The sequence below is a fragment of the Aedes aegypti genome, chromosome 1, assembly GCF_002204515.2.
Source record: "Aedes aegypti strain LVP_AGWG chromosome 1, AaegL5.0 Primary Assembly, whole genome shotgun sequence".
NCBI lineage: Eukaryota > Metazoa > Arthropoda > Insecta > Diptera > Culicidae > Aedes > Aedes aegypti.
The window spans coordinates 88740238-88763963 of record NC_035107.1 but is presented as its reverse complement, the minus strand read 5'-3'; the positions used below and the strand labels follow the sequence as shown (position 1 = coordinate 88763963).

The 23726-nt window shown below is 40.2% G+C and overlaps 1 protein-coding gene across 1 annotated transcript; it reads left to right on the top strand.

The window, feature by feature from the left end:
• On the top strand, nt 1–21980 carry LOC5575002. The gene is made up of 11 exons (XM_021841859.1): nt 1–121; nt 179–232; nt 290–491; nt 2372–2539; nt 11703–11797; nt 11852–12009; nt 12066–12249; nt 12301–12550; nt 12613–12863; nt 20551–21206; nt 21274–21980. Exons 1-11 carry the CDS (start codon nt 73–75, stop codon nt 21904–21906), a joined length of 2700 nt encoding a protein of 899 aa, XP_021697551.1. The 5' UTR covers nt 1–72; the 3' UTR covers nt 21907–21980.
• Nucleotides 21981–23726: the final 1746 nt, after the last annotated feature.

Here is a 23726-nt window from a genome sequence, read left to right as displayed (position 1 = left end):
TTTGGGTTTACTTCGAGTTCAGTGGGTAGCGTCCCATCTTTCGGAAGCAAACTGTACTCGCAGTTATCAACCATGTTCGTTGTGTATTGTTGGTCAATTTTTGTGCTTGTGGTTTGCGAAGGTTAGTCCATTGAAAATTGTTTGTGTTCTTAAAAGACATCTGCATTAATCGTTCTAGCTCGACATTGGGATGCGGATCAAATGCTTCCGAATGAGCGATCTTCTCTGGATGGTAATTTAAATTCTGCTGAAATTCATGCCATTAAAAGCTACAGCGTATAGTTTGAAGATTGTAGATTACGTTTTCATGAGCTGATAAAACCGAACAGTGTTGCCCCTGCATCGGGTTCGCCTGCGTTACTGAAAGAGTTTGCACATATGGCAGCGATTGGGTGGACTCAAACTGATGGAAAAGTATTGTGGAATTGCGGTGGAACATTGATCTGGATGGACTTCGTTCTTACAGCGGCGCATTGCGTTGTGGATCATAGGTAAGCAAGTTTTTGTTTGCTCGTTAGTGCGTACCGTAAAATCGGGTGTAATTGATCAGAAGGGCGAAATTGATCATCGTATCACACGATTTTATTTATGCGTAGTGGAGCACAAATATCAATGTAAGCTGCAGTAAATGAACGTTGTTTGTCGTTGTTTGTGTGTTGTGAAGTTTTTTGCGTTGAAGAATGTTTATTACTATGAAAATAATGTAAAATTTCATAATCATGCACGGTAGAGTCACAGACAAACAGACGTCACACTCTCATCATTGTCCATCGATACCCTTTTAAACGGTCGATTCAAAAAAATTGTAGATGGCCAATCCGCCACCCGCAGCGCTCGCATCGTTTTTGTTCGCGATTGACATTTAAGCACTACCGCCATCTGTTGGCGCGTCGGCCAAACACGCCGATTTTAGCATTGGGCGTACATGTCCTCATGACTATGATTTTGATCGAAATTTCTTCTAAGTGTTACGTCTGTTTGTCTGTGGTAGAGTATTGACAAACACCTATAAACTTCTATTTCTAAGCAAGGATTTAAACATAGTATAAACCTGAAAGTTTGTGAGGATGCTTGAGATATATCCGCAAACCAGATTTCATCAGCAAAACTCGTACCAATTAGCTCAAATGGTTGAAATAATTGAATTTCTGTTAGATATCATTGATTTCCTTAGGAAATTGCATACATTTTGGCGATTTCCGCCTAATTCTTGAAATTTAACTATTCGTTATTTATATAAATATTGCATTATTAAGATTTTGACAAGCATATTCGGATTCAGGGTGCTCAAATTTATCATGCAAAGTTGTTTTGAAAACTAACAATAATGGCATTGACAAGTGATCAATTTCACCCCGACATAAGATCCCCTGATTTTTTTATTTTAGAGATACCGTAATCCGGGGTATCATTGATCAGCGGGGTAACATTGATCGGAATGACCCATCTCGTAAAAAGTTCGTAGCACCATTTATTGATGGAACATTTCCAAATCATGAATGGTGCTTCTCTTCCTTATATTCATAAGCTAATGAAAGTGAAGATTTTTGCGTAAATTGCGTTTACTTTATGCGTAAATTTGCCAACTTTTCGAAACAATTATTTCAATGGGTAAGGATATGACACTACCGAACATTCATGTCTCACATAAGTTCTGCAAACGATATAAGCAAGGAAAATGCGGTTCTTACTAAAAATGGCATCGCCGAAAACGATTCCGTTGTCAAAACTTTCATAAGTATGCTCAATTAGGCAACATTAACGAATTACTATTAAGAATGTAGAATTTCCTGAGGAAATTGCCTACCTTTAGGCGTATTCGAGGCGTTCGAGGTGTTTTTAATTTTAAAATAACTTAAAAAGTAAATGACTTGTAAGCGTTTGGCCTTCATATTCGGCTTCGGGGCCATGATTTAAGTGAGTAATGACATTTTCAATATTACCGAACATTGTGTACATAGGTGATCAATGTTACCCCATATCAGCTAAATCAAAAAATCACTTGAAACATTTTTTTTAACATGCTTAAATCTTTCAAAAAACAAAATACAGTATATAGTCACGAGCTATGGGTGACAGTACTTGTTTTAAAAATATAAAATTTTTCACATCTGCATTTTCAAACGAAATATTTGAGAAATATTCAAAAAAATGATCAATGTTACCCCGGATTACGGTATTTGTTAACTCTAAAATGACATTTGTTAGAAAATTTCGGTGCATGAGTCGATGAGGCTCACCTTCGTACTTGTTTTCCTGCATTTAGTTGTTTGACATTGTTGACATTATAGAAAAAAGACTAGAAAAACCGTGAAAAATGATCAATTTCACCCGAAATTACGGTACTTTTCTGTTTATCATAAATTTTCAGAAATGTTCGACCGGATATTGCACGGTTCGGCGATTTGAATTTGGAAACCGATGACGACGATCAATATGCCCAGCAGTACAAAATTGTTCAGATAGTTAGACACCCGTTGCATCGGTTCGGTGCGAAGTACCATGATATCGCTCTGATGAAGCTGGAAAGGCCTGTTAGGTAAGTTGTTTAGTTATTCATTCTTTTGAATCTACATCGATGATATAACCTTTCAACCTCCTCACTATATTCTGGATACTGAGCGCACCGTAGATTTGGATGAGCTCGTAGTTTATTATTTGCCGTCAAACACCGTGATTGTACTGTATAAATATGATTTTAGGGTTTAGATTTTTGAGACATCCAATTTTGGTGAAAATTTCATTATCTAATCTCGGATAAAATAAATACATCGCAACAACCACTCTATTGATTCTTAGATCAATACATAAGATCTGTATGATTTCCGTTGTCCTATCAAATTCTCAAATTAATAAGAGATTTTTCAAAATTTGTCATTTTTTGAGTCGATGGGGTAACTACACTGACTTGTAGCATGTATTTTGCATAATTACCTTGCCAGCTTTGGGGTTGCATGTTATTTTAGATGAAATTTAAAAAATGTATGCTGTTTTCTATGGGTGCTCATTCCACCCCATTGGCCAAACTGTCCCAACTACCCCTATTGATTAGAGGGAAGAGAGGCATTTCGCTCTCATGCGTGATGTATTGCCCATAATTCAGCGACATATACCGAACAAGCGGCGCTATGAAATTCACCAAATCCAGTGAAATCGTTAGGTTTTGACCCGTCAGTGTAAAACCTTTGTCGTTACTAACATGACCAAACTCGCTTGCAACTGCTCCGAACGGAGCAGACCTGGAACTCCACAGATTTCTTACCTCATGGACAGATAAAAAAATGACAGGGAAATATTCAAATTACAGTGAATATTCATAGATTCATTAATAAATATTGTTTGAGGATTTCGTTCGATTAGCTTTTCAATATTTTCAATTGCCAATGGATTTAAACAAGCCCATGGCAAGGGACGACTTCAGGCGTAGTCGACATCTTGATATGTTTACCCATTTTCGGGTAAATTTAATCGCGAGTTTAATCATAAAGCGAAGTTTTGTTAAATGTGTATGATCCGGAATCGAACAAACATCGCAATAAAATACCCGATTGCATGCTTGGAGGCTTGCAGGATGCCATTAAATGTTTGCTCTCATTCCAAAACCATCGTAATATTGAATGTGCTTCAACTTTTTGGCACATTATTGACTGATTTAACGATAATAAAACTCGATAACCAAACCATAACAAACATTAAACAAAGCAATGGTCGTTGTTGCCAATTGATTGTGTGGCAAAATGCGAAGCTCATTAAAACAGTCAGGAAACCAAAAGAGTTGAACGCTTGGGATTCAATGTTCATCACGAATACCCAGGAACCATTGATGAACGAAGATGACCATCCCATCACATCGTGTCTGTTAAATCTAGCAGACATGACAATTACGTTACATCTCTTCGACCTTGACGAGTACGAACACCGTACGAAAATACAGCGTAATCAGTCGGACATTGTCCCGAAGATGGGCTATATAGCGCCCGGTCGACGAAAAGGTAATTTTTAAAACTTCTTGACGATTTGTAAGAACGATAAGCGTTATGTCTTGTCTCCGTCGCGTCCCATGAATGTCGTGTAGTTCTTATGTTAGTGCAAACTTCAAAAATGAGTAGTTATTGGCAATTCCTGCCAAAGGAATCTTACTGTTATAAGGTTTTGACGTTTTGAAGTTTACACGGAGCCACAAATCAACCCAACTTTGACCTCTTTTGACTCAATTCGGCTCTTCCGTGGGATAACCCAAATTTGGGTTAACCCGTATAGGCCTGAGTGAAAGCAAAAATTCTAAAACCCTCACCGCTAAGCGAATTCTTAATAATGGATTCAGTGTACTGGCACACATATCTAGTTTCTAGAAGTGGACAGAGGAACGCGGAAATATTCCTGTGGTCGGATTTATTCGGGTGGATCACTGGGTCAGGTCGGGTTAGAAGTGTACTGTACGTATAATGTGTATAATGTGACCACTACTTGACGGAATTTTAAGAAAATTGCATAAGTGTAAACCTTATGAGAAACGATTCAATGGGTTAACTATGAGTTTTGCATTTGATTAATCCTACCATGTCCATTTTCGGATACCTAGACGCCTCAAACTTACGATAAAGTGGCCAATTTGTATCTGAACATCTGTGCTAAGCTTATGGGAACGCATTTTAGTGCACAATTATGTTTGATTTCTGCTTTTCGAGAATTGAAACGGTTTAGTATTCAACAATTCTATAGCCGGTTCTTCCGGGCATTTCGTCCGAATGGCCACATCCGGTATATTTTAAACGGCGCAAAACTCTTCATTTATAATGTTGAATATCAGATCTTAATGATTTATGCAAATAAAAATGATTGTCATTGCAAATAAATAAAGGTAACTTGGCATGTCCCCAAAAAAAAAACCCTTTTTTACCCGACTTGACCCAGTGACCCACCGGAATAACTCCAGCCACAGGAATATTTCCGAGTTCCTTTGGCCACTTCTCGACAACTTATTCAAACAAACTCAAGTCAAAAAAGTATATAAACTTGCTTTATCGATTCTACGTGTTTCGCAGACGAAATTCTACACATTTTGCACTAAACCAACTCGATTTTTCACTTTTAGAACGTTTACTTTCCGGATTTACAAAACGACGAAAGTAAGATTTTCAACTTTTGCTATCTAACCACTACTTTCGCCGCTCCGCTGTATGGAGAGACAAAGTGACTTAACCACGAATCGAAACAAAACATTACTTGAGTCGATTTCACACTGGTAGAAAAACGTCGAAAGTAACTGAATAAATCGGCTTATCATTTTGTAATAAAATTTTTATGGAAAATAACAGAATCTCCCTAGTTCTTGAATGCGAGCTTATTGTATGCAAAATTTAAGCAATGTACACGGCGAAAAAATGTCAAAAAGGTGATTCATTTTAAAACAGTTTTAGAAGACAGGTTGTGATTCTTCTGAATTAATTTTCTCAAAACCGTATGGAAGTTAGTTACGTCGATTTGAAAAAGTAATCGAGACTTCTAGAAATTGGATATGTCTCGCGTAACATTACTAAAGGACCTATGTACAAATGAGAGATTCTCTCCTCTCTCGTTCTCTTTCGATTATAACAGTGGAACACTAAAGATTTTGGAAAGTTTTTCACTATAGATCGAAAGTCAATTTCCTTGACTAGCGTTTCATACAAAAAACGCAACAGAAGAGATTAATGTGACTCAGTTATTAATGAAAGAGAAAGTAAACAAAGAGAGCCTCTCAATGTTAGATAGGTCCTTTAGTAATGTTACGCGAGATGTAGGCTAGTGAACTGACAAAAAACATTTGAATCCGTTAAGAGTTCTCTGAGCGGTGAGGATTTCAGTATTTTTGCTTTCACTCAGGCCTATACGGGTTAACTGACATAAACCTATCATTACACGGAGAAACCGGAAAACCCATATTTGAGTGTTTTTTAACTTACTTTTGTGTTATTTTTTCTCTCCCTATTTCATTCGCTCCTTCTATTGTTATCAGAGAGCGAAGAGCAATACAACCCAAAACCGAAGCTTAGTGCGTTACCGAAAAATTTGAGTAAGTGGCACTGTACTGGAAGTTGAGTTATTTGATCTATCGATTGAGTGAAAAGAACTTAGCCAGTAGGTATTATTTCGCATGGCTCCAAATGAAAACAACTTCTACCCCATCAACTCAAAATTAGTGGAAGTGGAATGAACTCACTTTTGAGTACTTCACTTTCTCCATGTAGTTTCCGTTTGACAGCAGCGAAAAAAACAAACCAGTGCAAAAAAAAAATCTACACAGCTTTAGCTTTCGAAGTCTCCGTAGTGGATTAAAACAATTTAACGTTAGGTAAACTTGAAAGAACCCAAATTTGGCTTATTCCATTGAACTTCGACGCTGGGTCGGTGCGTCTCTCTCTGTTTTTGACAACAATGCTGTTGTGGGAGTGGCAAAACCTGAGAGAGACTCGCGAAGAGGAAAAATATCAACGTCATATGCAGCCCAGATTCCCCTCTCACGAAACGTCAAATGCAGCCCACCGTTTTTGTGGCTGAAAAAGTGAAAAGTATTGTGTTCAAAGTAAACTGTTATTAAAAACCTCAGTCAGCGGAGCAGTTTTTTCCAAAGTTGCTGATAAATCTAAGCAGAAGATTAATTATTTCTAATGTCTGCTACGTTTGCTGGCATGAAATTTCACTCAAACGGCTATTTATGATTCGATGTGATGCAAACTCAATTATTTTTTGCTGAGAGGTTCATGTGAGAGTTTGAACAGCATGCGCATAATTGGTATAAACACAAAGATGAATAAGAAAAAAACTCAGCAATCACAGAAAAAGAAGACCGTCTTCGCGATTCTCGTCTCAGGGCAAAACTACCCAACCGTGGGTAAAAACTAAATGCAATTTACCCAAATTTGAGTTTAAAGAACTTATGTTTTGGGTAGTCTGATTTCTCCGTGTATATGTACACGACGAAACACGTGTCAAATGTACAAATTTGGCGAGATGGACCGAGATTGATCTTAGCCGTCTGACTAAACACCCCAGAGAAAAAATGTACAAATTGAAATTGAAATTGCGAAAAGAAACTACGTGCTCCGGAGGGGATCGAACCCCCGACTCCCTATCTATCCAAAATGGTGTTTTGAATAGGGATTGTTCAAATATTACGTAACGCAACAGGGGGAGGGAGGGGGTCTTACTTACTGTTACGGTCCATACAAAAAATTAAAATTTTCCATACAAAAGCTGTTACGTGGGGGAGGGAGGGGTCTAAAATTGGCAAATTTTGCGTTACGTAATATTTGAATGAACCCATAAATGAATAAGGTATTATGTCACGCTAAATTTAAACTTTTTTGACCCCCCTTTTTTGTACCCCCTTTGTAACGTTTTTAGTATGAGTCCTCCGAAATTTTTGTAAGACTTGTCACGCTTGGCTTGACCCCCTCCCCCCTCGGAGCGTGACGTAATTTGTGCATGAGCCCTAATGTCATATTTTTCCAACAATTGTATTATTCATCTTACTTTCCAAAACATATTACAATTTTAGCCCTAACTGGGAAAAAAAGCGATTTTGTAAACAAAAATCAAACACCCATTTATGGGTAAAATAACTTTACCAATTTCTAAGTAAAGCTCATTTTCCCATAAAATTTCGGCGAATATGGGAAAACTTTATTCATATATGGGTAGACTGATCTTAGCGTGTATTCGCTAGATGGGCACTTCACCTTAAAACAGAAAGGAGGGTGCTTAAACAAGATCCCTGAAGTAGACTGTAAATTATTCGTGAAGTTGTTGAGGGCCCATGTGTAAAATTCATGTGCTTCTCAGACAACAAAATTGGGTTAATTCTACGACTGGCGTGAGATGACAATTGTCGGTCTCGTATGAACCAATGTCACTATTTGAGGGGTGCCGTGTTATTTATGTGACCATGGCAACTAGTGAATTTGGCACCGCTCAAACGTCATATTGAGAACTCGTGCATTGGCCCATAGCGAGGTCACAATTCTCGAATCGAGTGAAGTGACTCGCCGTGTAAATCAAATGGAGAGTCACTTCACTCGAGTCGAGAAATTGTCACCTCGCTATACGAGACCGATAATTGTCATCTCACGCCACTCGTAGAATAAACCCAAATGAACAAATAGCCAAGGTTCCGAATTCTCACTCACTCTCACGAAAATGGATTTATCCCTCACATCAATTTTCAGCGATTATCCGTCCACAAAATAGTGCAATGTTGACATTTTTTTTTTGTTTGCTGTGAGAACTGTCACAACATTGCTTTTGTTTGCTGTGAGAAAGCAAAAATAAACAGAATGACTGCCAAGCATTCACTTCCTATTTGGACTGACGTTAACCGAAAGCTCAAATGACGTCAAACAAACATCGATGCGTTTTCATTCTGAGGAAATCGACTTGTGTAAGATTGATCGTGCGCTGGTGTTCGTGGCAGTTTACTTGTAGACCTCTATTTCCACAGCTGTGAAAAGTTTATTTTCTCTTTCTCCTATTCTACACTGAGGCAAAAAACTTAATAATTTCTTAAGAAATAATTATGATTTGGCGCCACAACTATTATTGTTGAAATTTTTAAGTTTCACTTATGATTTTGATGAAGAATTTAAGTACTGAATTTCATAAGTCAATTAATGAAAATCGGTAATAAACGCAATAATAATATTTTAATTCGTATTATCAATCGATAATAATGTTCGCCTTTTATTTCAGACGTGCTCAAAAATTGACATGTTTTGATAACATGTGATAAGCTTCAGAATAACTTGTAGCCAACATCGAAAGTGGAGCAGTTCTTCTAGCGATTGCTATGAGAATTATTTCAAGTAATTGTTGTTGAAGAATTCAAAGCTCTCACTTATAAAACTTATGATCCCATTTTCGAAATGGTTAAGCGTTCAATGAAACCATGATTTGGCTGGTTCATAAGCCTAGATTTATGGAAAACCTAAGTATTTTTGCATCAGTGTATCCATGGAGAATTTCTGCTGTATCCATCGCCACAAGCAGCAGTTGATTTTCTGCACTAAATTAACCCCTCCTTTATCAAGTTGGTGTGATGGCATGGTTAGTGTGCACGCATCGCGGTTGCTTTTAGCAATGTTCTAGGTTCGAATCCCGTCGCCGGCAGTAGTTTTTGTTTGTCCACATAGTAAGCGAAAATATGATAGAGTGAAAAAGAAATTATCCCCAGAGTGGAACGATTTTCAGCTATCCTCCATCGTAACACTTTGGGAAATAAATGTGAGCGAAAAAAGATGTTCATGTGAGGAAGCGAAAAAGCATTCTCTTTAAGTGCGAAAAATCGTACACGGAGACGGAATTCAACTTAATTTTGGGTTGTTTCAACGCAATTCCGTAGTTGAGCCCAATAACTCAATTTTGGCTAAATTTCCAAGGTCCAAGGTTCTTAGATAGTCTGGCTTTAATTCCATTAGAAAAATATACTCAATTTTGGGTTGATTTAACGCAGATTTTGGGTTGAAACTATAATCGATATACTTAATTTTAGGTAAAGTAAACTCAAAAATTAGGTAAAAATATTTCTCCGTGTAGATTTCGCATCATTGAAACGAAAATTCAGAACCCTGCAAATAGCTATTTAATATCGGAGAAAACCCACACTCGTGGAGTTTGTTTGAAAAATAAAGATAGAAAACTATAGAGGACGAATGTCGCTGCTGTTCCCTTTGTTCTCGCTTAGAAACATGTCGGGTATATAAGTGTCAAATTGCATACTTTTTCGCGTTGACAAAAAAAAACTCAGCAATCACAGAAAATGAAGACCGTCTTCGCGAGTCTCGTCTCAGGCTAGGACAGGACGTGACAGCTCAACTAGGACTGCCCCGTTGTTTTTCAGTCAATAACCTTGTCGATGCAAAAGCCAGTGCTACTAGTATCCTTTTTAATCAAATCTTCTGAACAAATTCAAATATCAAGGCTCATAATTTCTCGCATAACTTCTGATCTCGCCCTAAAAGCCATTGGTAACCATGTGTGTAGCTCGTTGTTTCTGAGCATTTGAATGGATTTTCATGTTATTTAACAACGCTATGGTAAAGAAAAGATCATTATCTAACTGCCCGTAATGTTGATTTGGATGGTTATTCTATCTTTTGCTCAGAAACAACGAGCTACACACGTGGCTACCAATGGCTTTTAGGGCGTTATCTCAGAGTATGCGAGATTTGGTAGTTTTTTGCACTCTTCATTCATTTCATGCAATAGAGTGTGTAAGTTTTATAAAAAATCAGGTTTATTTTGAAAACCGGCGATATTTTTTGAGGAAACAAAAAAAAAGTATCATTATTTTGCTCTCAATTAAGTATTTTATAGTTATTTTAGCATTGTAAACATGCGGTAAACTTGACATCGAATTTAAAAAGATTTGAAACAAAAAGATCTCATGCAAAATGTTCAAACTATTGGCGAAAACTCTAATTTATGAACTAGCAACACGGCCTGGCTAGCAACAAAGTGCCCTGTTGAAATTCAACTCAACGATGTGAATGTAGGCCTTTGCCAAAACGACCAATGAGAAGTGGTCTTTTTTGACAGGCAATTGGTTTCATTTTTGCACTATTACCTGACACGTCTTGTCTTAGGTCTCAGGTAGTAACAACTCAATATTCCTCAATCAGGTAGGCCTTGAAATGATTGTTACAAATTATCACATTTCCGTTGCTGACTATATTTTCAGGCTGATCAGGTAAGATGCCGCTTATAATTTTCTAATAATAAGAAGGCTATTTTTCATGTGCTGGATTGCCTACACGAACGGCCGCATAAACCTCCCGACTTTATTGAGAATGAACCAACAAACTCTACTGTCTCCTCTATGTCCGCAAGATGATCGTGCTCCAACATAGAATACCTCACAGTCAACTGACTTCCGATTCTATATCCTTTGCACTCTCCAAACCCGGCTCAATTCGGATCGTGGGAGAATCAGAACCTATATACAATTTTCAGCCATATGGCTGAATTGTCTATAAGCACACAAAATTGTCTACGTGAACGCTAATCGCCCCATATTGCTCCCGTCTTTTTTGTAGTAAACTTTCATATTGCACTGCCTCCTTCACTCAATCCCTCACAGTCAACTAACTAAAAGTCAATTCGGTTCGTCAAACGGATGTAGAATCAGAACCTAGTTGACTAAGTCATTGAGAAATTCAGAACAATTGAATAAATGACGTATTGATGCAATCCGATGTCATTTTGATAATTCTCAAAACAGTACTGAAAAGTGCTACTTTTCGATACTGATTTCAGTGCTGAAAAGTAGCACTTTTCAGCACTGTTTTTTTTGGTAGGAAAAGAAGGCCGTTATGTTGTCCATTTTCTTGATAAAAGTAGGCTGATTTGCAACGGAATTGCAAAAAAGGTTTTTTTAGTCCAAGACGATGTTCAAGAGGGATTACCACCGCTAGATTTCGCTTACGGGTCCAATGAAAAATCAAAAGCATGGATCCAAACAAGGATCGAAAAGGGATCAGTAGTAGAAAAGTAGTAGTGAAAAGTACTATTTTTTAGCACTGAGAAGTACTGTTTTATTGCTTAAAGTAGTTTTAAAAACTTCCGAGACAAGAAACAATTTGTGTAAGCACATCACGAGGGTACGATGCGTACTGTTCAAGATGCATAACGTGGATAACAATAGATGTGTATCGATTACCTAATTCTAGTTTGCACGATACAGTATGTCCAGCATGTCTTTGGATCGATGAAGAGATACGTTTTACAGAACTCGTCGCTACTGGATGGGGCAACACTGGTCATTGTAAGTTTATCATGGTTTTCAGAAAAAAAAAATTATCTTATTTCTATCTTCTAGTTGAGGATCGCACACCTTCTCTGTTGAAAGTTTCCCTGAAACCTTTAGAGACCTCCAAATGTGAGAAGTTTTATTCTAATGATTTAGTTCGAGGATTGAATACAGGGCTTCATGAACACCATCTGTGTGCTGTCGACGCGAAGATGGACACATGCGAAGTGAGTACACGACAAATGCTGTTATGTTAGGACCTATCGATATATAAAAATTCTAGGGTGATTCTGGTGGTCCGCTTCAAGTCAAATTGATGCACCATGTCAATCTCACGCCGTTTGTTGTGGCTGTTACTTCGTTCGGATTACCTTGTGGATTATCTAATCCTGGAGTGTATACTAAAATAGCCCCGTACCATGACTGGATTGTGTCAACTATGCAGCAAAGCGATGCTGCAATCCCAGGTAAGCAAACATTGAACAAGGGATCCATTTGTAAAACTGTTCTAATTTCAGATGACATTTTTAACGCCACGTTCTGTGCATTACGATTCCAAAAACATCGTGAGTATATTTACTCCACTCCTCTCAACAAAACTCATGTGTTTGAGTTTAGAGGTATGACGGATCATATTTACAAGGCAAAGCCTCTTTCCTACCTTGTTAAGCTGCTCTGGAATGTCACCGGAGGGTTTCAAAACTGCTACGGTACAATCATCGACGAAAACACAGTTCTTACGGTTGCTGATTGCGTTTATCATGAAGGGTAAGGGCACAATTCGATGCCTTCTAATATTCTAACTTATATCTCTCTTGTATTCATCCCAGGATTCCAGCGTCATCAGTTTCCCACCCGGAAGGTATTGTGAATATCGCAAAAATAATCGTACATCCTCAATACGATCCTCGTTTCGGATACAAAAATATGGCAATTCTACGCTTGGAAGCACTGTTCAGTTTCATAAATATTCGACCAGCTTGCACATATTACGGAAATGTCTCAATATTTGCGCCGAATAGTGTTTTTGGAATGGGAAGGAAAGACATTTACGATTGTATCAGTTTTCCAGACTGTATAGGTAATTGGCTATATACTTATTACCATGGGCGTAACCAGGATTTCTCACGATTTTACGCGAAATCGATCCATTTTTGACATACTTCGCACACTCTCTGTGTTTTGAAAAAAAAAAAAATCTGAAATTAAATGACTTGAAACTTGATCTTGTTGTATTTTAAGGCTGAGTTCCATGTGAGGCTTGGATCACTTCCCCTGGAATTCATATTAGAGTCCATGCAGACCTTTTTTCAAGAATTCTTTCAGTCACAAGATCGACTAGAAGATCTTAAAAAGTATTTCTTTAAAAATACGGTGGCATTACTGATTGACCAAATTTATTCGCAAAGTTGTTTTCTTTCAACTATTTGAAAAAAATAGCAAAAAAGCATTTCTTATTTTTTTTATGGATTTCAGCTGTTTGGTGTATTTTTTTAGAAATTCTCATGGAAATAGTTAGAGGTGTTACTGAATTGAAAACTCCAGTAAGAATTCTTCAGAAATTTTTTTGAAAAATTTGCCGAAAGCGCTGGAATTATTTGTGGGAGAATTCAAAAAGAAGTGATTGTGATTTTATGATTTTTTGTAAATGGCCTGTGAAAATCCGCAGTAATTGAGGTATTACTGCGGATTTTCACAGGCCACTACAAAACTACAAAAAATAGAATTAGAATAAAAACAAAATCCGAAGAGTAATTATTGAAGTAATTGATTAACTTCGTTAAACGCATTTTTGCGTGGATTGCTCGTGAAAATTCGAGAGCATTGCTTGGAGAGTTCTTAGTGAAATTCTTTAAAGTTTTCAATTGAAAGTTTAAGGAATTAGTCATAAGTAGTTAATGGAGAAGATTTTTATTCATAAATCACTTCAAAAATTCCTCAAGTGACGACGGGGTTGGTGGTCTAATTGCTATCGTTTCTTCTTCATAAGCAGAAGGTCATGGGTTCAATCCCAGGCCCATCAATTTCCTTGTAATTTGTAGTTATATCTTTCACTTGATTCTATCTCTCCACATCTATCACAGTTGATCTATTCGTTCATAACATTTGTTAGAACCAGAGACGGACGAAAAAATCGTTTCCCTATGATTTCATTTTTCCATCATTATAGCTCGCCTTTCCTTACGCCTGATACATAGGCAGTCTGCTAACCAAGCAGCAAGCCTCTCTGCCATAAATTTACCACCCCTACACCTTCCCGCATGAACTAGCGTAGACGCAGTGGTATATACCGTACAAACCACTATCGGTGCAGCTTGTACACCAGGCAGTCGTGCCAGACGTTGTCGAATGCTTTTTCAACATCGAGCAACGCCATGGCGGAGGATTTGACGAGGGACTTGTTCCGCCATGTTTGATGTTGGTTACTCGAGTCAGTTGGTGCACGGTTGAACGACCGCGTTGAAAGCCAAACTGATCCTCGAGTAAGATGTTGTTTTGATCAGCTGCCGAAAGCAGCCGTCTGTTGATCGCTTTTTCAAAAAGCTTTGATAACCCTGAGAGAAGGCTGATGGGTAGGCTGACCATACGTCCCGTAATCAACGGGACAGTACCGTTTTCACAACCTCGATTAGCTGTCCCGTCGTTTTATTAAAAATGCTCAATTTGTCCCGTATTTTTGAGATTGACTATATTTTTGCCAATATTTGACCGATTATCGAAAATATATTTTTTACAAGACTTAAAATTATAAAATCTCCCGTAATGATTAACATAATAATGATTCAACTAAAATACGTTTGACTAGCCGACCGTGAAATTTCAAAATTGTTGCCAAGGAATTGTTTCTAACAATGGTCGTCGATGTTCTATTCCTAATTGTGTCTTCTTTAAAATTGGTTTTAGCTTTGATTAGAAGTTTGAAAGTTGGAAAATATACTATTTAACATATTTTTTCAGGTGAACATAAAAAGCAGGCTCCTTAGAGAAAGTTTCACAAAAAATATTGATTTTCAACGTAAATCTGAGATTTTAACGTAACGTTTGACATGAAAAATTAACATCCATTTTCAACATCTTCCAAAATTGAGACTGAAATTTGTGAAGGCTAAAAACTTATAAATTATTTATTGAAACACTTTTTGATGTCATCATATAAAAGTTTGATCTCTCTTTATTACCATCAATCACTTGGATAACTTTGATTCATATGCAATTTATAGCATTATGAGGTCAATCATGGATTATTTGAACAAGGAATTACGTTAAAATCTCAGATTTACGTTGAAAATCAATATTTTTTGTGAAAATTTCTCTAAGGAGCCTGCTTTTTATGTTCACCTGAAAAAATATGTTAAATAGTATATTTTCCAACTTTCATACTTCTAATCAAAGCTAAAACCAATTTTAAAGAAGATACAATTAGGAATAGAACATCGACGACCATTGTTAGAAACAATTCCTTGGCAACAATTTTGAAATTTCACGGTCGGCTTGTTTAGGAAAACAGGAAAACCAAAAATTTGGCAATCGTTTAGTTTTGAACAGAATTCAAAAAAAAAAATAACTTTTAGTGCATATACGCATGTTGACTCACGGTGTCAAAATCTTGATTATTATCCTACTTCGACGAAAACGTTCAACATTTGGTTGGTTGGATGGTTAAAAATATTCCGGCGGCAATAAATCTACTATACATTTAGTATGGGGCAGATTTAACTTCAAAATTGGCATATCACGAATCCAGTATAGAGAAAAGCCTAAAAATTAAAAAAATATTTCTCTACTTCGTGGATTTAAACATTTTGTCAGGAGTCAGGATATCTATCCTAGTTGAAAAAGATCAGAGGAGCATGCAACTTCGGTATAATCGAAACGTCAACACCATGTCGTTTTGCATCGCGACAATTTTTCTAGATTGCTTTACTGATGTTTTTATAGGTTCAGTTGTATAAATGTCTATTTTCAATTTAAAAAGTACTTTAACAGTTGTCTTAACCTAATACAACCTGATTAAATAAGCAATGATACAGAACGTCATGGTTACTTGGGATGTACCGTTTTCGTTCTTAATCTGTCCCGTTTTTATCCTGTTAGCTTACCCAAGTAACCACAAGCATTAAGGTATTACCGTATTTAAACTTTAATTCAACGAGTGCAATGCATCATTGCTTTTATTCTGAAATATGCGTGCAGTAATGCTTTAACTCCATTTTATGAATGCAATGTAGCATTGTTCTATTGTAGCAATGAAATGTGCATTAATGGATGATATACGGTCACCATTCAATGCTTCATTGCATCATCTTACTCAAGGCTTCATCGCAACAAAAATGGCAAGATTTCATTGCTCTATTTATTTTCAATCTTTCCCTCACTCAGGAAAATATACTATAGAAATACTTAAATATTCCTAATGAAAATTCATCACAAGAAATCTTGTTGAAATTCGTAGATTTGTCTTACGAGAAACCAGAATTTGAAAACAAAAAAATATGCAACAACCTGGAATTGAACCAAAAACCTTACGATTGGTAGGCCCGTGCGTACACCACACAGCTATTCAATGTGCCGAGATGCTAAAACGATACATAAAACGTGAAGATTTAGCCCCACTCAATGAAAACAAAACAAAATCTCAACAGCAAAAACCGACAGCCGTGGTAAACTTGCGGAAGTGCAACAGTCGTGTCCACTTACTTACTTATTGCGCATTTCACCCCAAATTGGACTATCAAAATTCGTAGAGTGCAAAAAAGTGTGATAAGAGTGCACGCTTGCATCGGATCATTAAAACGTATTCGGTACACTTGTTTCTTGAACCACAAGGAATAAGTGCACTAAAAACACCATCATGATTCGACGTAATCCTGAGCTGCTTACACACTTTGAAGGAGCTTACACACTTGGGACGGTCCAACTTGGAGTGAAATCGACAATATTTATCACTGGCAACGAAAAGGCGCTGCTTGAAGTTGCACAATTTTCCCGGCCAAGACATGCAGCATTCATGGTCCGGAGGATATGCGCGACGAGTCATCGAAAACATCACACAATTAATTTGGGTTCAAATCCCAGCAAAAGGAAGTAAACACAATACACATATGAATCATACCAAAAAAAGCAACATCCAACGAACAAAAATATGTTTGTGTTTCTATTTTTGATCCTTTCTTTCATGCATTAAATACACTTTTGCTAAAGCTTTTATACGGTACAGACAGAAACTATACTTTAGCAATTGCCAACATAGAGCTAGGAAATGTAGCCGTATTTACACTTTAATAGCGCCCTTTTCCACTTTAATACTGCATTAATGAGACATGTAATGCAGTATGACTTTATATGCCATATTTTATAGAAGCATATAAAGTGATATTGATGCAACTATATACAGCTGTACGGTTACTTGGGTATGGTCAGCCTACTGATGGGTCGATAGCTTTTGGGGGAGGAAGGATCCTTCCCAGGTTTCTTTATGGGGATAATTTTTGCTGACTTCCACGACGAGTGGAAGTAGCTAAGTCGAAGGCACTGATTGAAAATCAGTGCCAGATATTGGTAGAACTGGAGACTCAATTGCTTGAGCTCCAAGTTCAGGATTTTGTCGAAACCTGGGGCCTTCATGTTTTTGGATGTTTTGTGATAGGCCAGCAATTCGTCAGCAGTGATCTCCAACTCCTCCGAGAAGTCGTTGGGAGATCGGTGTAGGTTAGCTGCGTGTTCGGAAACAGCAGCTTCGTGTGGACGAAATGCCGACCTATCTCAGCAGCCTTCTCCGCAGGGGTTATCAAGCGATCCTTAGAGTCGGTGTTGTCTAATGGGATCAACGGTGAAATTGGTCTGGGTTTGGTTTTAAGAATTTTGGTCATCTTCCAGAATGGCCTAGCACAATCTGGGAGAGAGCGGATCCTTTTGAAACTACAAATTTGAACTTTAACACTTCACTTTTTGCAAAAAAATAAAATACTAAAATCACTACTAAGCGAGCAAATACCTTTAAACTCTAATATGTGTTGCTTATCTTGACAGATAGGCCTATTTAGTCTGCGACTTACAGACTTCTTCTCGCTTAGTAGTGATTTTAGTATTTTATTTTTTGCAAAAAGTGAAGTGTTAAAGTTCAAATTTGTAGTTTTAAACATACTCTAATAATCCCTCCCCTAAATTTAATATAAAAAGTGTAGGATCCTTTTGGAAAAGTCTTCGTTCCTAAGGTCCACCATTCTGGCCTTGACAATTTTGGATATGCGATTAACTTCGCTTTTTAACGCAGGCAGGCCAGTATTCCGTAAACGTATGAGATATTTGGTAACACGATCGATAAAAAAGGGTGTTGCTCACCTGACTAGATGCTGGCACATGCTGCTCTCGGGCCACGGAGATGGCCTCTTCGATGCTCTGCAGCTGCCGGTCGATATCTTCCACGGATGCCAGAGGAGCCTCGTACCGGATGTTGGCGTCGACACACCGCTGGAATTGGCCCCAAATGACACGGTGGTAGTTGACCAGGGAATCAACTTCTGCCACCACCGGGTAGTGGTCCGAGCTGAGGTCCTGATGAGCGACCGGTTGGGAGATGTTGCCGGCCATGTCGGTCAGGAAGACATCGATGGTTGAGTGGGCCCCGGACCGGCTCAGGCGGTAGGTGACTCCGGGCGCAGGATGGTGTAGTGGCCTTCCTCCAGGTCCTGTTGTAGGATAAGGCCGTTCCTGTTTCGCCGGGGGTTTCCCCAGCTCTCGTGCCTTGCATTCAGGTCGCCAGCCAGGATGAACTACCCCTGCCGTCGTTTGGTCAGGTCTTGCTTTAAGGCCACCGATGGTTCGTCGTTGATGTTTGCTTGCTTCGGGCAGTACGCCGCGATGATCTTGATTGGGCCGATGGAAGTTTCCACCAAAACAGGATGAGGATCTTATTGGTGGCCTAACGGGCCATATTTGGCGAGGAAGGCGAATACCACCGAGTTGGCGGCGTTGATTTGCTCCGACAAGGAACGGCAGGCTCGCAGCCGTTGGAACAAGTCGCTGGTGTACTCCAACATTTGCTCCGGAGTATACAGGGAGCCGTCGTTGGAGGGAGGAGTGCCGGGGGCACTGCGTCCAGGATTCCCCCATCCAGGAGTGGTGGAGCGGCGGCGGCGGCGGCCGCGATGCGATGCTGAACGGAAGGGGCCGGCTGGCGGGATGCTTGCCGGTGGATTGGTGGAAGCGGTGGCAGATTGGGCACCTGGTAGCGGGGCGTCGGAAAGTGCTCCTCAGTCAGCGGTGGGGGTGGTTGGCGCTGGCGTTGCCGTCCCAGCTTCTTGGCGGATGCTTGCTGGCGGATTGCCGAAAACTCCGCACATTTGGGGCAGTTGTGGCTGCTGCCCTCGTGGTTTGCACCGCAGTTGGCACACTTTGGTTCGGTGCCCTCCATCAGCTGGCATATCGTAGTAGCGTGCGCACCGGCACATTGGCCACAGCGGGGCTTCATGTGGCAGTTTCGTGTCCCGTGACCGAGCACGAGGCAGTTGCCACACTGCGTCACGTCTCTTTTCTTCGGGCGGTAGCGCTCCCATTCAACCACGATGTTGAAGAGCGCTCTCACCCTCGTCAGGCCCGCCATGGTGGTGGACCCCTTCTCCAAATGGGCCAGGTAGAGCAGGTCCCGATTTCGTCCTCCTTGCACTCGCCGGATGGGGAAAACATTCGTCGAGAGACTTTCGACGAGAACTTTCAACGGCTTGCTACCGGGGGCATCGTGGGTGTAAAATTTCACTCCCTTTGCCTTCAGTAGCTTGCCGGCCTAGTCGAAATCGGCGCCGCACATGATTTTGGTGCCGGTATGGCACAGCTTGAACAGCGGCCGGATGTTGTTGGCCGCTAGTTTGGACCGCAGCGCCGAGAGGTCCTACGACGCCGTGAAGAGGGGAGGGAACCTTCGCGCCCAGGGGGGCTTGGTCCACAGGCAGGGAGGCAAACTGGTTGTTTGCCAGCAACCTGTTGTATGCCGCCGGGTTGGCATACTCATTCCTTGCTCGTTCGGAGCGCTGGTCTGCCCGTTGTCGGCCAGCGGGGCGGGGATCGAGGCGGAATCCGCCTTTTGTTTCCGATTGCGACCCATCGCTATGGGCCGCGGTTGCGAAGACCAAGTTACATCCGCCAATCAGAAAACAAGTTATTACGGCCAATCAGAAGCAAGCAAAATGAAGCAATGAAGAAGAAACAAATAAGAGAAATAATTTAACGTTTTCGTTCCCGAGTAAAGGCATATTCATGAGGGTTTCTAATTCAAGACGATTTATGATTCTTTCACCAGGAAAAGTATTTCAACATAATTCATCATTTTTCATATCTATTTATTGCATCGCTATCATATTCCACAGTTCTCTGAAGAATTTTCGAAGAATATGGGAAGGTATCCTTATAGACGAATCATCCAAAGCACTACTAGTTGTTCTGCTAGTAATAAACTCATATAAACCTTCTAAGTTTCATTAAAAACAGTACCCGGCAAGATTCCGTACAAAATGGTCAGATTTGAAGTCCTGTATCTTTGCTTATAGCTATCTGATTGATCTAAAATTTGAACTGCATGAACTGTTGATGCATCTTTAGAATCTTAGGATGTTCCAAGAATTATACCATGATGTAATTGTTCAATTAGTAGAAATCACTTGACAAGCCTTGGATGAGTTTTGTAGCAAAACAGTTGATTTCCCTGTCACCCTCTGGCTACGCCCATGCATGTAACCATAACCTATCAAATTACTTAAAAAGTTCTTTTCCAGATCCGTCGTTGATACCTCTGACAGTTTACGTACAACCAAAAACCGAAACAAGTTGCATGATATCCAGAGAGGTCCAATCACGATTCCCCAACGGCATAACTAGTGAACTTTTCTGTGCAGGTGTCGATCGGTTTCTGGTACCTGAAGCATGCGAGCTTAAGCTTGGAGGTTCATACTCAAACTTTGATAAAATTGTGACAAATATTCTCACCACCATAGATGATATATCAATAGTCATACATGGTGGTATGTATCCTGCGTTGGATGGTTTGGTACAAAATGGAAGAGATTGCGGATATGGAGAACACTTGATCACGACGAACCTTCGAAGCCATTTGAAATGGATGGAACGTGTATTGCTTCCGAAAAGGGCGACAGCAAATGCCGTCCAGTTTCTGGATCCGAGTCGCCGTGAAGGAGACCCTTGTTTCGATACGTACAAAATTGCGGGAAGGTGCACGTCAATATCGAGATGTCAACGGAAGTGGAAAAAATTTGAACTTACTCAGGAGGCAAATTTCTGCTCTTCAACTTCGGTGATCTGTTGTCCTCTTGACGACATCGATAAGGATGCCTGGAGTACCAAGTATGACCTATTGATGAAATGTCCAAAATTAGTACATGCTTTGCTGCCAGAAAACAATGGTGCACCAATGGTATGTATTCCAGTTTAAACATAACATAATATAAGTATCTATCACTGCTTATTGATTTTCATTCTAGGTTCGAATATTTGATAGTGAAACTCGCTACATCTGTATGGGCGCTATAATTTCCGACCGCACGATCCTCACTTCTGCCAGCTGTGTGGGCACTGCAGCATCCCTCTCTGTTCAACCACTTGGAAATGTTAAGAACACCATTCAAGTTCAAAAGGTCATTTTGCATGGCTCGTTCAACGCAACAGATTACAGCAACGATATTGCTATATTGAGAATCCCAGATTCCTTGAAATGGAGCCCAAGATTGCACCCAATGTGCTTGTGGAGCAACGAAACTCACACCCCACTTATAGTGGAAATATTGTATCCATTCAATACAAGTGACACCAACATCGAATTCCTCGAGCTGCTAACCATGTACAATTCCGACTGTCAAAGAACCCATGCTCATCAGGTGCGAGATTCGCATATCTGCGTCAAATATCCCTATCGACAATACACTTGTCTGAGCTCACACAGTATGCTTCGGTGGGAAGACGCTGAAGGTATTCCCTACCTAATTGGACTGGCAACAGACACTAGAGAATGCAAGAAGTGGTATTATATGACCTTTTCCCGACTGGTGGCGTTTATCGACTGGATTGTGGACAACATAGAGGATGAGGAAATCAGACGTTCGTTCAAAGTTCAATGAACAGAAGTTCCTGAAATTGTCATCGGTTGCTATGTATTTATGATGTATCCATTTGATTTGTGACTGATTTTCAATAAAAGACATTTTAATATAGTACATTTTTTATCTATGTAACTATTCGGTTTCAATGCCGAACTGACCTTTGGAGTAGCGATCGGCCCGTTGATTGTGTCGTTGTTGTTGAAGACTTCCTAATTTTAGTGTTCATAATTAGTTAAGGATACAGTGTGTTGGTGCTATAAAATGTATACTATTATCAAACACCAATACAAATACGATTCAACAGATGAAGAGTAACATTTGCTGTGTAGTTTCCGGCTTATAGAATAGAACTACGGATGACCTGTTCCGGTGGTAAGAGTCCACCAAACGGGGTAACCCCAATTCAAAGTGTCAAGCGAAAAACCGTGCTGAGGAATGAATGGTCGAAGGGGTGAAAAAGATGTTCGGCCATTAACGGAGCCTGTGGGGCACCTGGGCACCCCTCACAGTACTTTGTCCCTTACCGCGTTAATGCAGGGCTCTGGCGTGGTGGACCTCTTTTCCCGTGCTACTCGTGGGATCCAAAATGAGTACAAATTCAAACATAAATCAGAATAGTAGTGGTAGTGCAGGTAGTAGCAGTAGTAGGGAAGCGAACCCCTTCGCAAGAAGTGGGCTAGCTAGATCTCTGTTGAGGAGAATAGAAGCAGGAGGAGGCAGCAGCGCACGTGTGCCAGTGCTGGAAACCATATTTCATCCCCGGCTAACGCATCGGGTGAAGTTATGGATGGAGCGTGGTTGATGAGGGCCATCAATAAAAGTAAAGATGGGCTCTCTGCGACGGAAGTGGCTGCACAGCAGCTCGACTCCATAATTGACTTTGCGTCCTCGAAGTCTAACATCAGCAAGGACCTCAAGCAGGCCTTGTTCAGACTTCGTAAGTCAATGTTGGCGGCCAAGCAGAACCATGCTGAACCCATGGTGACTGTGGCTGCAGCAGAACCCGTGGAATTGAAGGTGCCGAAGTCTACCCAGACGGAACCCTTCGTTTTCGCGGGTAGCCCCAAAAGCGTGGAAGCGAATGCTTACAACAAGCAATCGCAGAAGCGCGCGAGGCAGCCGTCAGGGGAGGAGCTACCCGGCGGCGCTCGTAAGGCCAGGCGGATACTAACCCCGAAAACCGGCAGAAGTGCCGGAAAATCGGACCCCAGCCAGGCGTCCCGGAAAGCCGAGAAGGGTGGGCCCGAAAAGGCTGGCCCCTCACGGAGTGATGGGAACAGGGGGTTGCGACCTTTGAGAGGTCCTCCATCACCACAGGTCAGGGCGGAGCAGGGGGGGGGACGCCCCCTGGACAACCGTAGTGAGGAAGAAGAAGAAGAAACAGGAGAATCAGGAGCGCAGGGATACCAGGCCTAAGAAAGGTAGGAGGGTAGGTGCCAAGCGCGAAAAGGGTGATGCGATCCAATGTGATATAAAGGAGGTGAGGAGAAAGTCGATGTGTGCTTGTATTAGTGCAGTGTAAAATCAAAATAAACATTGAGGGGAAATGGGTGACGTCATACGGGTTCACTCAAATGCTGCGAGTGGGCAATGTGCATATTGGTGAGAGGATACAAAACGTTCTATATTGTAGAACTTGTCAAGGGTAGACGAGAAAACCTCTGCAGCCAACTCCCAAATTTACAAGTGTATCAGATTGCAGGAGTCTTGTATTCCAGCAATAAATTCGCGGATAAATTTGCTCTTCTTAATATTAGCACTACATTCATTGACGAGATGTCGATAAAATTTCATGCGCACCCATTATTATCCAGTACTTCACGGCTCAGTATTTTACG